The following is a 15430-nucleotide window of genomic DNA, read 5'->3' on the forward strand; positions in this document are numbered from 1 at the left end:
TGTTAAAATTCAGGTGACCAGACGGTTTTTTCAAGACTTAATGTCTAAGGAGTATTTGTGGTGAATTTGCTGGATTGCTCTGTCAACACTCTGTCTGCTGCACTGCACACTGGACCTTGCTCAAGGGTACATCAGCAAGTTTGAGCCAAGTGCTGTCTTTCCTTTGTGGCAGTTTCAGGCTTCCTGTTTCATAATTCCAAACTATTATCTTGAGCATCGGTTTTGTCGGTTTTTCTTTGTTCCTCTTGGCACAAACAGCCCCCCGCCCCGCCCCGTCCCCGAGCTCCAAGGCTGGATCCGCCCCTGTCACAGTGTTGGAACACGGCCCTCTGACCTCACCCTGCGCTCGCGCTGCCAGCTGGCTGCGTTATCTCCAATCGATCGATCCATCGATCATTCTGAGCGACCAGTAGCGACTCTTTGATGCAGGTGAGTGAGTTTTGCTCCGAACTCCTTAAAGTGCCTCAAATTTAAAGTTGGTTCTGTTTTCTGCCGCGGCTCTGCCCGAACAGAACTTGTGAGCAGAACTGATGAGTTTCCTTGTAATTCTTTGAATTTGTGTCTTTGACACTTTGTGACGGTCAGAAATGCCCTTAAAGTTTGTGGTTTTGTTTTTGACGTCATTTTTTCTTCGTCACAGTGATAAATTAATCAGATTGAATTTAATACAAAGTTTGCTGCATAATTTTAAAGTTTAACCTCCAAATTATTTTGTTTCCACGTGACCGTCATTAACAAAGGAGACGTTTGTAAAGAGAAACGCCTCTGATTAACTGGTCGTCATCACGTGACAACCCGCGCCAACGCTTTTTCTCGAGTTTCGACGAATAAACTCGTTAACCAGAAATCAAAGTTTCTGACAGCCTGCCTGAAAGTCACTCTGTGTGACGTCACATGGGGGGGGGGGGTCAGTTTAATCAATTAGCCAAGAGACAAACCAGTGAGACTAAATAAAACCGCAGAACTCATTGATTTTTTTCCTGTAACCTGGTTAATCCCACTTTTCACGTTATCACTGTAACCTGGTTAATCCCACTTTTCACGTTATCACTGTAACCTGGTTAATCCCACTTTTCACGTTATCACTATAACTTGGTTAATCGCACTTTTCACATTATCGCTGTAACCTGGTTAATCCCACTTTTCACGCTATCACTGTAATCTGATTAATCCCACTTTCCACGTTATCCGTGTAACCTGATTAATCCCACTTTTCACGTTATCCCTGTAACCTGATTAATCCCACTTTCCACGTTATTGCTGTAACCTGGTTAATCCCACTTTCCACGCTATTGCTGTTACCTGGTTAATCCCACTTTTCACGTTATCCGTGTAACCTGATTAATCCCACTTTTCACGTTATCCCTGTAACCTGATTAATCCTACTTTCCACGTTATTGCTGTAACCTGGTTAATCCCACTTTCCACGCTATTGACACTTGCCTGAATTTTCGTGCCAGTGAGTAAACTCGTTCTAAACCGTTGTAAACTGTGCGCGCCTGTGTGCCAGTGCGCAAAGAAAATTTTGATATGTCCAAAACTTCTGGCAGGTGTTAATTTCTTGAACTAGTCGTGAACATTGTGTCTAACTGTAACTAGGATGATTCAGTACAGAGGATCGATTTCTTTGTATGCATGTACAGTGACAATAAAGGCTCTATTCTATTCTATTGTAATATTACGCAACCTGTTCCAAAACACAGCGTCACTGCATGTCGTTGTGCGCAGCACATTGGAACATGAAATTCAAATTATGACAAGATGTTACATCTATAATAAACATGATTTTACACATACATTATCTAACTCATGAGGAGAAATGAAAATGCAACAGTTTCACCAATCCAGTACAATATATATATATATATACACACATATACGAGGGCTGTCAATAAAGTTACGGTCCTTTTTATTTTTTCAAAAACTATATGGATTTCATTCATATGTTTTTACGTCAGACATGCTTGAACCCTCGTGCGCATGCGTGAGTTTTTCCACGCCTGTCGGTGACGTCATTCGCCTGTGAGCACTCCTTGTGGGAGGAGTCGTCCAGCCCCTCGTCGGAATTCCTTTGTCTGAGAAGTTGCTGAGAGACTGGCGCGTTGTTTGATCAAAATTTTTTCTAAACCTGTGAGACACATCGAAGTGGACACGGTTCGAAAAATTAAGCTGGTTTTCAGTGAAAATTTTAACGGCTGATGAGAGATTTTGAGGTGATTCTGTCGCTTTAAGGACTTTTCACGGTGCGAGACGTCGCTCAGCGCTCTCAGGCGGCGTCGTCAGCCTGTTCAAGCTGAAAACCTCCACATTTCAGGTTCTATTGATCCAGGACATCATGAGAGAACAGAGAAGTTTCAGAAGAAGTCGGTTTCAGCATTTTATCCGGATATTCCACTGTTAAAGGAGATTTTTTTTAATGAAAGACGTGCGGACGGGTCCACGCGTCGGGACGCAGCCGCCGCGACGCTCCGCCACAGGAAAAACACCTCTGTTGAAAGCCTTAAGGACAAGTTGGAACATGTCCTGCCTGTTAAACAATTTCTCATATACTCACTCCACTGAAAGCCATCAAAAGCCGCCTGGATTTTACAAATGGTTATCAACACGGAGGTGTTTTTCCTGTGCCGCCGCACCGCGTCGGCTGCGTCCCGACGCGCGGATCCGTCCGCACGTTTTTCATTAAAAAAATCTCCTTTAACAGTGGAATATCCGGATAAAATGCTGAAATCGACTTCTTCTGAAACTTATCTGTTCTCTCACGACGTCCTGGATCAATAGAGCCTGAAATGTGGAGGTTTTAAGCTTGAAACAGGCTGATGACGCCGCCTGAGAGCGCAGCGCGACGTCTCGCACCGTGAAAAGTCCTTAAAGCGACAGAATCACCTCAAAATCTCTCATCAGCTGTTAAAATTTTCACTGAAAACCAGCTTAATTTTTCGAACCGTGTCCACTTCGATGTGTCTCACAGGTTTAGAAAAAATTTTGATCAAACAACGCGCCAGTCTCTCAGCAACTTCTCAAACAAAGGAATTCCGACGAGGGGCTGGACGACTCCTCCCACAAGGAGTGCTCACAGGCGAATGACGTCACCGACAGGCGTGGAAAAACTCACGCATGCGCACGAGGGTTCAAGCATGTCTGACGTAAAAACCATATAGTGAAATCCATATAGTTTTTGAAAAAAATAAAAAGGACCGTTACTTTATTGACAGCCCTCGTATATTAGCAATAAGTTCCTTTGAGACGAGATTCCAAATATGTTCTCCACTGCACAATGCGCACGAGGCAACCTGCAGCTGTAGATCATTTTTCAGTGACTCAGGGAGAGATGGTTTCATCAGCCATGTTCTGAGAGCAAATGTGTCATCGGCTATGAAATGATTATTTTATGTAGCGTGGCATCAAGAGGGACAAAGCGGGACACGTTGGCACGACAAAGTGTGCGGCAGTGTGGTGACACAATTCGTGCAAATGTCAAGGTGAGTACACACAGTCGCGCACATGCACACGCCCACAATCAAACAAATGAAGGGTTATTGTATTAGAAACTTTTGAAGAGGTCCAGAATGTTGAATTAACAGCCGGCTCTGAATGTCATGTGCACAACAGTCTGCAGGGCAACAAACCTCATCATTACATCAGACAGTGGGGAGGAGCTGTCTAATTCATGGCGGTGCTAAAACGACTAAAAAAAGACATATGAGAGATATTATTGTTTGTGTTTTTGACACTTTGTTTAAGGATTAAACACAGACCCCACAACCCCGTAAAACTGGCACCCAACAGTGATCAAACTGGGAAGCAGCGTGGCAACCCACCACAGTCAGATTACTTTAAAATACCCCAATTTCCCTGAAAAACATTAGGCTGAGTGGAAGGGCATCTTGTGAGCCTTATGGTGGGCAGAATCCTCTATAACCTCCCTGATGTCCACCTCCTGGCTCCCCGGCTCCCTCAGCTGACGCCACTGTCACCGGCAACATCAGAAACGAGGAGCGGCTGGACCCAGTATTGCCGACCGATAAGTCCCCCATTAAAAATTGGTCCGCCCTGCCTTTACTGCACGTGTCATTTGGGACCACAGCAGCTCATCTGAGACTGACTCTCTGAGTCTGACTCTTTACATGTGATTATTAACCATCGCATGACAAATTAAAACCTCTTAAATCATTCTGAAGTCAGTATTAAGCAGAAATGAGGTACTAATCAGTGAACCGCGGCTGATGCACGGAAATAATGTATGCGTAGTGAAGGCAGGGGGGACCAATTTTTAGGGGGGCCGACGGGGAAACACCGGGCCCCAGTGTGATGACACGTGCTGCACTGTCTATCCCTATGCCACTGAACCATCTTAATCCCATTTTTCAGATTATTGTTGTAACCTGGTTAATTCCACCTCCCACATTATTGCTGTCGTCTGGTTAATTACACTCTACATTATCACCATAACCTGGTTATTCCCAGTTTCTTCATTATCACTGTGACCTGAGTATTCTCAGTTCCTACATTATTGGCATAACCTGGTTATTCCCAGTTCCTTCATTATCATTGTGACCTGAGTGTTCCCAATTCCTACATTATCGCCATAACCTGGTTATTCCCAGTTCCTTCATTATCATTGTGACCTGAGTATTCTCAGTTCCTACATTATTGGCATAACCTGAGCATTCCCAGTTCCTACATTATCACCATAACCTGGTTATTCCCAGTTCCTTCATTATCATTGTGACCTGAGTATTCTCAGTTCCTACGTTATCACCATAACCTGGTTATTCCCAGTTCCTTCATTATCATTGTGACCTGAGTATTCTCATTTCCTACATTACTGGCAAAACCTGGTTATTCCAAGTTCCTTCATTATCATTGTGACCTGAGTATTCTCAGTTCCTACATTATCACCATGACCTGGTTATTCCCAGTTCCTTCATTATCATTGTGACCTGAGTATTCTCATTTCCTACATTACTGGCATAACCTGGTTATTCCCAGTTCCTTCATTATCATTGTGACCTGAGTATTCCCATTTCCTACATTACTGGCATAACCTGGTTATTCCCAGTTCCTTCATTATCATTGTGACCTGAGTATTCCCAGTTCTTGCCTTATTGGTGTAACCTGGGTATTCCCACTTGTTGGATTACATAATCTATGTCTTTTAAATCTCATCACTGTAATGTGGAATGATGAAGATTCTTTTTCATGCCATAAACAAATTTGGTTGAACTCCTTTTCACAAAATAAAGAAAAAAAAAACTGATTTCATTTGGAAGTTTTTTGGAAGATTTAAATTTAGGGATTTAAAATGTACAACTCCTGGCAAAAATTATGGAATCACCGGCCTCGGAGGATGTTCATTCTGTTGTTTAATTTTGTAGAAAAAAAGCAGATCACAGACATGACACAAAACTAAAGTCATTTCAAATGGCAACTTTCTGGCTTTAAGAAACACTATAAGAAATCAGGAAAAAAATTGTGGCAGTCAGTAACGGTTACTTTTTTAGACCAAGCAGAGGGAAAAATATGGAATCACTCAATTCTGAGGAATAAATTATGGAATCACCCTGTAAATTTCCATCCCCAAAACTAACACCTGCATCAAATCACATCTGCTCGTTGACATTAACCCTATGTCATGAAATTGACCCTATGTGTCTTTTTGCAAGGAATGTTTTCACAGTTTTTGCTCTATGGCAAGATGCATTATCTTCTTGAAAAATGATTTAATCATCCTCAAACATCAGAAAAGTGTCCAAAATATCAACGTAAACTTGTGCATTTATTGATGATGTAATGACAGCCATCTCCCCAGTGCCTTTACCTGACATGCAGCCCCATATCATCAATGACTGTGGAAATTTACATGTTCTCTTCAGGCAGTCATCTTTATAAATCTCATTGGAACGGCACCAAACAAAAGTTCCAGCATCATCACCTTGCCCAATGCAGATTCGAGATTCATCACTGAATATGACTTTCATCCAGTCATCCACAGTCCACGATTGCTTTTCCTTAGCCCATTGTAACCTTGTTTTTTTCTGTTTAGGTGTTAATGATGGCTTTTGTTTAGCTTTTCTGTATGTAAATCCCATTTCCTTTAGGCCGTTTCTTACAGTTTGGTCACAGACGTCGACTCCAGTTTCCTCCCATTCGTTCCTCATTTGTTGTGCATTTTTCGATTTTTGAGACATATTGCTTTAAGTTTTCTGTCTTGACGCTTTGATGTCTTCCTTGGTCTACCAGTATGTTTGCCTTTAACAACCTTCCCATGTTGTTTGCATTTGGTCCAGAGTTTAGACACAGCTGACTGTGAACAACCAACATCTTTTGCAACATTGCGTGATGATTTACCCTCTTTTAAGAGTTTGATAATCCTCTCCTTTGTTTCAATTGACATCTCTCGTGTTGGAGCCATGATTCATGTCAGTCCACTTGGTGCAACAGCTCTCCAAGGTGTGATCACTCCTTTTTAGATGCAGACTAACAAGCAGATGTGATTTGATGCAGGTGTTAGTTTTGGGGATGAAAATTTACAGGGTGATTCCATAATTTATTCCTCAGAATTGAGTGAGTCCATATTTTTTTTTTCCTCTGCTTGGTCTAAAAAAGTAACCGTTACTGACTGCCACAATCTTTTTTTCTTGATTTCTTATAGTGTTTCTTAAAGCCAGAAAGTTGCCATTTGAAATGACTTTAGTTTTGTGTCATGTCTGTGATGTGTTTTTTTTCTACAAAATTAAACAACTGAATGAACATCCTCCGAGGCCGGTGATTCCATAATTTTTGCCAGGGGTTGTATTTTTAAGGGAACTGGCAGAACTGGAAACACGTTCACTGTCTTGTGACGTTTGTTGGACAAACAAAACGCTCTGTGTGGCTTTTTGCAGTGGTTGCCATGGAAACCATTTGATTCGATTACAGCTGGTATGAAGATGACTGTGTGACCCCAGAAAGGTCAACGGACCGCATCCTGCACCACGTGTAGCCACTAAACAACTACAGGAGTCTCGTTATCAATCAATCAACTTTTTTCTTATATAGCGCCAAATCACAACAAACAGTTGCCCCAAGGCGCTCCATATTGTAAGGCAAGGCCATACAATAATTATGAAAAACCCCAACGGTCAAAACGACCCCCTATGAGCAAGCACTTGGCCACAGTGGGAAGGAAAAACTCCCTTTTAACAGGAAGAAACCTCCAGCAGAACCAGGCTCAGGGAGGGGCAGTCTTCTGCTGAGACTGGTTGGGGCTGAGGGAAAGAACCAGGAAAAAGACATGCCGAGAAGGGGGGCAGAGATCGATCACTAATGATTAAATGCAGAGTGATGCATACGGAGCAAAAAGAGAAAGAAACAGTGCATCATGGGAACCCCCCCACAGTCTACGTCTAAAGCAACATAACCAAGGGATGGTCCAGGGTCACCTGATCCAGCCCTAACTATAAGCCTTAGCGAAAAGGAAAGTTTTAAGCCTAATCTTAAAAGTAGAGAGGGTATCTGTCTCCCTGATCTGAATTGGGAGCTGGTTCCACAGGAGAGGAGCCTGAAAGCTGAAGGCTCTGCCTCCCATTCTACTCTTACAAACCCTAGGAACTACAAGTAAGCCCGCAGTCTGAGAGCGAAGCGCTCTAATGGGGTAATATGGTACTACGAGGTCCCTAAGATAAGATGGGACCTGATTATTCAAAACCTTATAAGTAATAAGAAGAATTTTAAATTCTATTCTAGAATTAACAGGAAGCCAATGAAGAGAGGCCAATATGGGTGAGATATGCTCTCTCCTGCTAGTCCCCGTCAGTACTCTAGCTGCAGCATTCTGAACCAACTGAAGGCTTTTTAGGGAACTTTTAGGACAACCTGATAATAATGAATTACAATAGTCCAGCCTAGAGGAAATAAATGCATGAATTAGTTTTTCAGCATCACTCTGAGACAAGACCTTTCTGATTTTAGAGATATTGCGTAAATGCAAAAAGGCAGTCCTACATATTTGTTTAATATGCGCTTTGAATGACATATCCTGATCAAAAATGACTCCAAGATTTCTCACAGTATTACTAGAGATCAGGGAAATGCCATCCAGAGTAACGATCTGGTTAGACACCATGCTTCTAAGATTTGTGGGGCCAAGTACAATAACTTCAGTTTTATCTGAGTTTAAAAGCAGGAAATTAGAGGTCATCCATGTCTTTATGTCTGTAAGACAATCCTGCAGTTTAGCTAATTGGTGTGTATCCTCTGGCTTCATGGATAGATAAAGCTGGGTATCATCTGCGTAACAAGATACGTTAGCATCCATACTTCTTATTTACTGGTTGACTCCGCCCCCAAGTTGAACACTTCTCCTCCTCCAGATGAGATTCAGTGTTCCAGGTCCATCTGACGGACACTGTCACAGTTCAGGATTTTTCTAACAGCACAGGCTTTTATCCTAGGCTACAATGGTCCCCTTGCTAACAAGGTTTACGCTAGGCTAGCAGGTTGCCGTCTCTCACGATATCTTCACAGTCAGATGTCTTCACGACAGACTGAGACAATCAGAGGACGCTTGGAGACTAAAATGTATGATTTCAACCTTCACAAGTGTTTTTAACTGTTACATTTTATTCACTATCCCTGCAAAAATATGTTAACAGTCTAAAAGTTATCTGAACTAAATTTAGCAGAGGTTAATTGGTCCGCTGTTGGTTTTCAAAGTTAGCTGAAAAGCTAATCAACTAACAAAAAAGTTAGCTTAGCTAATAATCCGATTAGCGGAACTGTGCCCACCACTACTTGCATGGCCTATACTCGGCTTAGAGAGTTAGCCTAGCAGAGCTTTAGTCTAGCTCGCGTAGTACCTCCTGGCACAAAGCGTTAGGCTAGCTTGCATGGTACACCTTGACGCAGAGCGTTAGGCTAGCTCACATGGCACACCTCGGCATAGAGCGTTAGCCTAGCTCATGTGGTGTACCTCAGTGCAGAGTGTTAGCTTATCTTGCGTGGTGTAGCTCGTATGACACACCTCGGTGCAGAGGGTTAGCCTAGCTGGTGTAGCACACGTTGGTGTAGAGTGTTAGCTTGTCTTGTGTGGCCTACCTCACGTGGAACTTGGTGCAGAGTGTTAGCCTAGCTCGTGTGATGCACCTCGATGCAGAATGTTAGCCTAACGTATAGCATATCTCAGCTTAGAGTGTTAGCATAGCAGAGCATTAGCCTAGCTCATGTGGCACACCTCGGTGTAGAGTGTTAGCCTAGCTCGCATAGCGCACCTTGGTGAAAAGCATTTGCCTAGCTGGTGTACCACACCTCGGCGTAGAGCATTAGGTCATTGTCTCGGTGGCTTTCCTCACTCTTCTCCTTCAGTTTCTGAGAACTGTCTCCTCCACACAGATTTACCAGAGTGCCATAGTGTTTGTATTTCTTCATAACTGATGTAAATAAAGTCCAAGACACATTCAGTGGCAGCTTCACCATCAAAGAGCCTCGACCACAACGACCACAAAAGACTGTTAAAGGGAGCAACACACGGTATGAAGAACAGGGGGATGGAACCTTTGGATCAGTTTCTGTTGTCATTATGATTTAAAAAGATGAAACACAGCTGTTTGACAATAAATGGCTTCACACAAACCAGCTGTGGAAAAACTGTGTGATCATTCATTTCTCTGAAAAATGGCTGAAAAACAAAAATTCTGCCAGAGTATGTAAACTTTTGAGCAGAACTGTAGGAGCCCCTGACCACCCTCGGAAACAGTGACATCGTCTCTCACGTCATTCCTCATACCAGGTACAGGTGCTGATCCCGAGCCTGCGTAGGTCTGCATTCTCTCCATCAGTAGCCAGCGTCCTCTTTTACACCATGGTGTGCTGGAGGTCAGCACATCCAAGAAGAACACATTCAGGCTGGACCAACTGATCAGGCGGGCTGCCTCTGTGGTTGGCATGAAACTGGACTGTCTGGTGACGGTGGCAGAGAAGAGAACACTGGACAACCTGCTGGACATTATGGACGATGCCAGTCAGCCTCTGCACACCGTCATCAGAAACCAGAGGAGCCTCTTCAGCCACAGACTGCTGCTTCCCAAGTGCAGGACCAACAGACTGCAAAACTCCATTGTCCCTCAGACCATCAGACTGTACAACTCCTTAATCAGGGGGAGAAGGAGTAACAAGAAGACAGGGGACGGGAAGGAGAGGAACAGTAGGAGGCAGTAAACCAGTATTCTAATCCATTACATTCCTCCTTTTCTGTTCTCCTCCTTTCTGTTCTCTAGCTCTGCTCTGACCTTCAAAGTCCCAGCTTCACCAGACTGAATTCTTCAACTTAAGATTTGGATTAACCTTTGACAAGGAAATTGGGGCTGGGGAACCCTGTGTGCCCTGATGGAACCTACCCAGCAGGCTATGTTCTCCACGCCTGGGAGAAATGTAGCGTGGCGTGCTTGGCTCCACTCTCTGTGGAAGACGTTGAGGATTTATTTCTAATTTCTTTTATGGTGGGAGGTTTGGCACTGATTGGTTTGAGCGCTGCCCTGACCTACAGGAATATTAGCAAGACAGCTGCTACCAGAATCTCGTCCCCTCATCTGTCCGTCATGATTGAGTTGGGCAATGCTGTGTAATCTCAAACTGCGTGAACTCTTGAACTCAAAAGCAAAATGGATACCATCTCGGAGCAAATCGCTGCATTGCAAAGGAATGTGATGCTGAGGACCGGAGAATATTCTTCATAAATTTGGACTCTAGACGGTCAGAGGTGCAGTAAATGGAATGTATCTGTATCTCTCCGTCTAACATCAACATGGCAGCCTTATTAGCTCCTGAAGGTCAAATGCCCTGCTCTTCCCCCAGAAGAATCTACGGCCTTGGTAAAGGAATTCGGCTCCCCCTTCTCATCTATCTACCCCCCCAACCTGCTGTTGCCTAGCAACGTGAGACTTTACACACACACAGACAGAAACTGACAGAAACCTAACTCATCTGCACACGACACAGGAAAATTCATTAGGTATATCTTATATATTATATTCCAATTCTAAGGTGGAACATGTCTCCCTCCCTCCATTCCTATTACCCCCCCCCCCCCCCCCCCCCCCAGCCCTCACTCACGCCACTCCCTTCCCCAGCGTGGCTTTAACTCAATTTGCAACTGTAAAATCCAGCATTAACATCCGCAAATCATCACACACAACAGGATTATTCCTTAATTGATCAGTAGGTCTGGTATTTATATTGTGTATTTATATCTATATTTGCAAACTTTTTTTCACTTTTGATGCTCTGTGTGCTTCTTACCCTGTGTGCTGCTACACAATGCTGCTGGAACCTCAATTTCCCTGATGGAGTTTTCCCAAGAGACCAATAAAGTTCTGTTAGATAATATCTGTGCTAAATCCTTATTTTATGTTAGTTATCAAGTATTTGCTTTTGCTGTTTGATTGGAAGTCTGTGGGATCTGGTTTAACATTTAAACATAAGAGTTACATTTTTCTTCCATCACTTATGTCTAAGTTTTAGATACAGTGAGGGCTCCCCTATCTGTGAGAGCCAGTAACATTAGAAATGTGAGACTAAACCACACCCACTGTGACGTCCACATGGTATAAAAAGTGTTGTGTGACTCATTTTAGGGGCCTTTCACAGGATGGTCACTGTTTTCATTGTGACCTTTAATAAATCCAAAATGAGGAACACAATGGTTTGGTTCTTGGAAAGAGGCACTAAATTACAGAGAGCTGGGAGAAATTACACTTCCACCTAATCTAATCGATCCTGGCATCCGTCCGTCCACAGGAGACGGTGTAGCGTCCAGTTTGTTTTGTTTGTTTGTTTTTTATACACTTTTTCACTTCAATTTCAGTAATAATAATTAATAATAATAATGACCTAATCATCGGTCAGAAACACACTCCGGCCACAGATTGTCATCCTTGAATACAGAAGGGTCTGTACATTCACATGGAAGGAGGAACAGATGTTGTACCTCAAGATCAGCACCCGTGACATCAGGACCAAAACTAGTAGCAGATCATCGGCTGCACACTTTCTTTCAGGTGTAGGCACAGTCTGAAGACCTTCACTGCACCCGTTATTACCTTTGGTCTTTGAGGTTTTGCTTGAATTTGGGTTCCATCTTGGACCTTCCTGATTTTTCCATTGACTCTGGTGACAGTTCTCCAAGGTTCAGGGTCTCTGTTGACCCCTCACAACCTCAGGCAACTCGCTGTGCATAAGATCCCTCATCTGGACGCCGTTGATTGGATGAGGGAGCAGCTGAAACTTCAGATGAACCTGCCGATGGAGTGACGTCAGCCACAGTCACTGATGTCTGGCCTTTACATTCTAAGTGTCTGATATGTGTCTCAACTTTGGCCGCCACGTTCCTAAAGTCGTCACATGCTCTATTTTGTGAGCTGACGCAGGCCTTCAAGATATCAATTTCTTAAGTCGACTATTTGTTTCAGTAGAGATGAAACATCAATACTGTCAAAGTTGACTGCCGGCAACTTACTCAAGTCTGTCACCATGAAGACTGTCACGTCTGAACCCTTCTCCTGAAGTCGCTCGGTGATATCTTCTAAGTTCTGTTCATTTTTTTGGGGTCCTTCCCTGATTCTTCTACATTAAGTGTTTTCGCCCACACGCAGGTCAAAAAGCTTTTTCTTGGCGTTCTCGATCTCCTCATCAACATATCTTGTAAACCACAGCAGAACAATCGTCTCCAGGGCAACAAATCGAGCTTGTTGCTCACACAGCACAGCAACTCATCAATAAGGCAGCCATGTTTGTTTACATCAGAGGTCGTATCATCGTCTGGTCTGGTGCCACAGCTGCCATTTTCAAATGAGCTGACAATCACAACATCCAAACCAGCATAATAAAAGTCACTTCTGAGACACAAATCCAGAAGAAATGCATTCCGGCACTGTACGTTGTCTCACTGTTGTTGTAAACAACAAATTTCGCGATAAATCTGAGTCACGATTGGCTAGCCAACTGAGGCTCTGTGCTTGTTTCCTCTGACAGTGTGGATCCAGATGAGCGGCGACCGGCCTCCTCCATATGGCCCCCCAGCCCCCGGTGGACCCTCGGCCCCCGGCTGGCCAGCAGGTTGACTTTAGTTGCACTTAAAATGAAGCTGTTAGCATGCAGTTAGCACAGTTTACAGGTGGTCACATGACTTCCTGTGTAACGAGTTATTTGTTTAATCAGTTAATATTTGTTGTCTTTGATCAGGACAATTTTTAACTGAAATTATTTGCACTTTTGTGAAATGGCGCCCCCCACTGGCAGTTAAGCACTTTTGTGTCTTAACAGTAAACAAATAATGAATGTTTGAGTTCAATGGTACAAATATTTCATGAGGTGAAATGAAATGTGAAATGAAAAAGCTGGAATGTTCCATTCAACGAGGCGAAATATTCGTTCCATTGAACGAATATAAAAACTTTGTTTTATATAACGGCTAAAATAGATCCTTGTCATTTGACATTATATTAATTTCTAAACAACAGGAAAGTGATTTGCATTGTGGTGTTCCACTGCTGCTAAACAGTCCAACACAAACTTTAAATAGGAGTCCAAAATTGTGACGATGTAGTCCCCATCATGCCGTGCACAGACTTAGTGTACTTCCCAAAAAAAATTTTTTTCATATAGTTCCTCAGTCCAGTGAAAAATCACGTCAGCTTTTCATCCTAACAGCTCTTCGTGCCTTCAAATCGTCGTCCGTCAGCAAAACAAACTCCGCTATGTTTAACTAAACGCCGCCCCTGGTAGTGTGAGCGTGCACGGTGGTCGGGGTGTGCAATAACACATTTCATACAAAACCAAAATTGCACGCTAAAAAGAACTATTGCATGGTCAATGAAACACAACGCCAAATAGTATGAATAATCCATGTCGCGTGATATACAAAGCACCAATCAGATGGCAAGGATCCACTCAGCCGTTGCTTGTTACCATAGTAACATAGTGATATTCTGTTGATGGTGTCGTACTGATCATGTGACCTGCATTTTCATTCCAGGCTTTGTTGCTCCGCCCACCATGTTCCCAGGATCACCTTGCCAGGTACCCAGCATGCACCTCTGCAGCCAGATGAAATGATTGACAGCAGACACTGAAGCAGTTTGTAGGTTAATTGACTGACACAAGCAGATCAAAGCACAGCTAAGCTCCACCCCCTCTGCAAGATTTTAAACTTTTCCGTTCTTCAGAAACAAACCACCAGGTGATAAAAATGACATGATCTTGTTACCATGGCAACCATGTAGCAGTGCACTCTCATTGGTCTCCTCAGGCCTATCCTGCTCAGGTGTACGCTGGTGGAGGAAACCCTTCTGGCCCCGCCTACTACCAGGGGCCGCCAGGAGCCTACATGACCCAGCCAGGGTACCAGAGCTACCAAGGTGGACCGTACGGGGCTTCGAACCCCTGGGAAGGGTCAAAGGGAGGTCACATGTCAGCCCCACCCCCCCAGAACACAGGTGGGTTCCCTAAAATCCTGAAAAGTCAAAGGTCAGACAGGTTAAATAAAGCATGGCTCTGTTTGTCATCTCACAGTCTACGTGGTGGAGGAGAGAGGACGGGATCACCACAGCAGTGGGCGTGGCCTGGACGCATGTCTGGCAGCATGTTCGGCTGCTTTGTGCTGCTGCTGCCTCTGGGACATCTTCACCTGATCATCTCTGATCCCCCAGGTCGCCTCTGATCCCCCCCAGTCGCCTCTGATCACCTCTGATTCCCCCGGTCGCCTCTGATCACCTCTGATCTCCCCGGTCGCCTCTGATCCCCCCCGCTCGCCTCTGATCACCTCTGATCCCCCCTGGTCGCCTCTGATCACCTCTGATCCCCCCCGGTCACCTCTGATCACCTCCTGTCACCTCTGATCCCCCTCTGTCGCCTCTGATCCCCCCCCCCGGTCACCTCTGATCTCCCTGGTCGCCTCTGATCATCTCTGATCCGCCCTGGTCGCCTCTGATCCCCCCCCCCGGTCGCCTCTGATCTCCCTGGTCGCCTCTGATCACCTCTGGTCCCCCCAATCACCTCTGATCACCTCCTGGTCACCTCTAATCCCCCTCTGTCGCCTCTGATCGCCTCTGATACCCCCCGGTCACCTCCTGTCGCCTCTGATCCCCCTCTGTCGCCTCTGATCACCTCTGATCCCCCCCGGTCGCCTCTGATCCCCCCAAAAAGCTATTAATGTTTATAAATGTGTTTAATTCAATAAAAAAGTTTAATCACAAAGTGTTGCTATGGTTACGGTCAAACAAACATTCTAATTGCCAAAAAAATATAAACATAAGAGTATTGTCAACATAAATGTAACCGTGATGACTATGAACTAATTAATTTAGAAATAAAACATGACGTTAACTAAAATGGAGGGAAAACGTCACATTTCTAGAACGTTAGCTGCTACTATAGCCAATGAGCACAGAGGTATTGT

General features: G+C 44.1%; 1 protein-coding gene across 1 annotated transcript; it reads left to right on the forward strand.

The window, feature by feature from the left end:
* The first annotated feature begins 280 nt into the window (after positions 1-280).
* LOC117516736 (cysteine-rich and transmembrane domain-containing protein 1-like) lies at positions 281-15367 on the forward strand. The gene is made up of 5 exons (XM_034177569.1): positions 281-429; positions 13006-13089; positions 14009-14052; positions 14282-14468; positions 14545-15367. Exons 2-5 carry the CDS (start codon positions 13017-13019, stop codon positions 14661-14663), a joined length of 423 nt encoding a protein of 140 aa, XP_034033460.1. The 5' UTR covers positions 281-429; positions 13006-13016; the 3' UTR covers positions 14664-15367.
* The last annotated feature ends 63 nt before the right edge of the window (positions 15368-15430 follow it).

This window comes from Thalassophryne amazonica, chromosome 9 (genome assembly GCF_902500255.1).
Source record: "Thalassophryne amazonica chromosome 9, fThaAma1.1, whole genome shotgun sequence".
Taxonomy (NCBI): Eukaryota; Metazoa; Chordata; class Actinopteri; order Batrachoidiformes; family Batrachoididae; genus Thalassophryne; species Thalassophryne amazonica.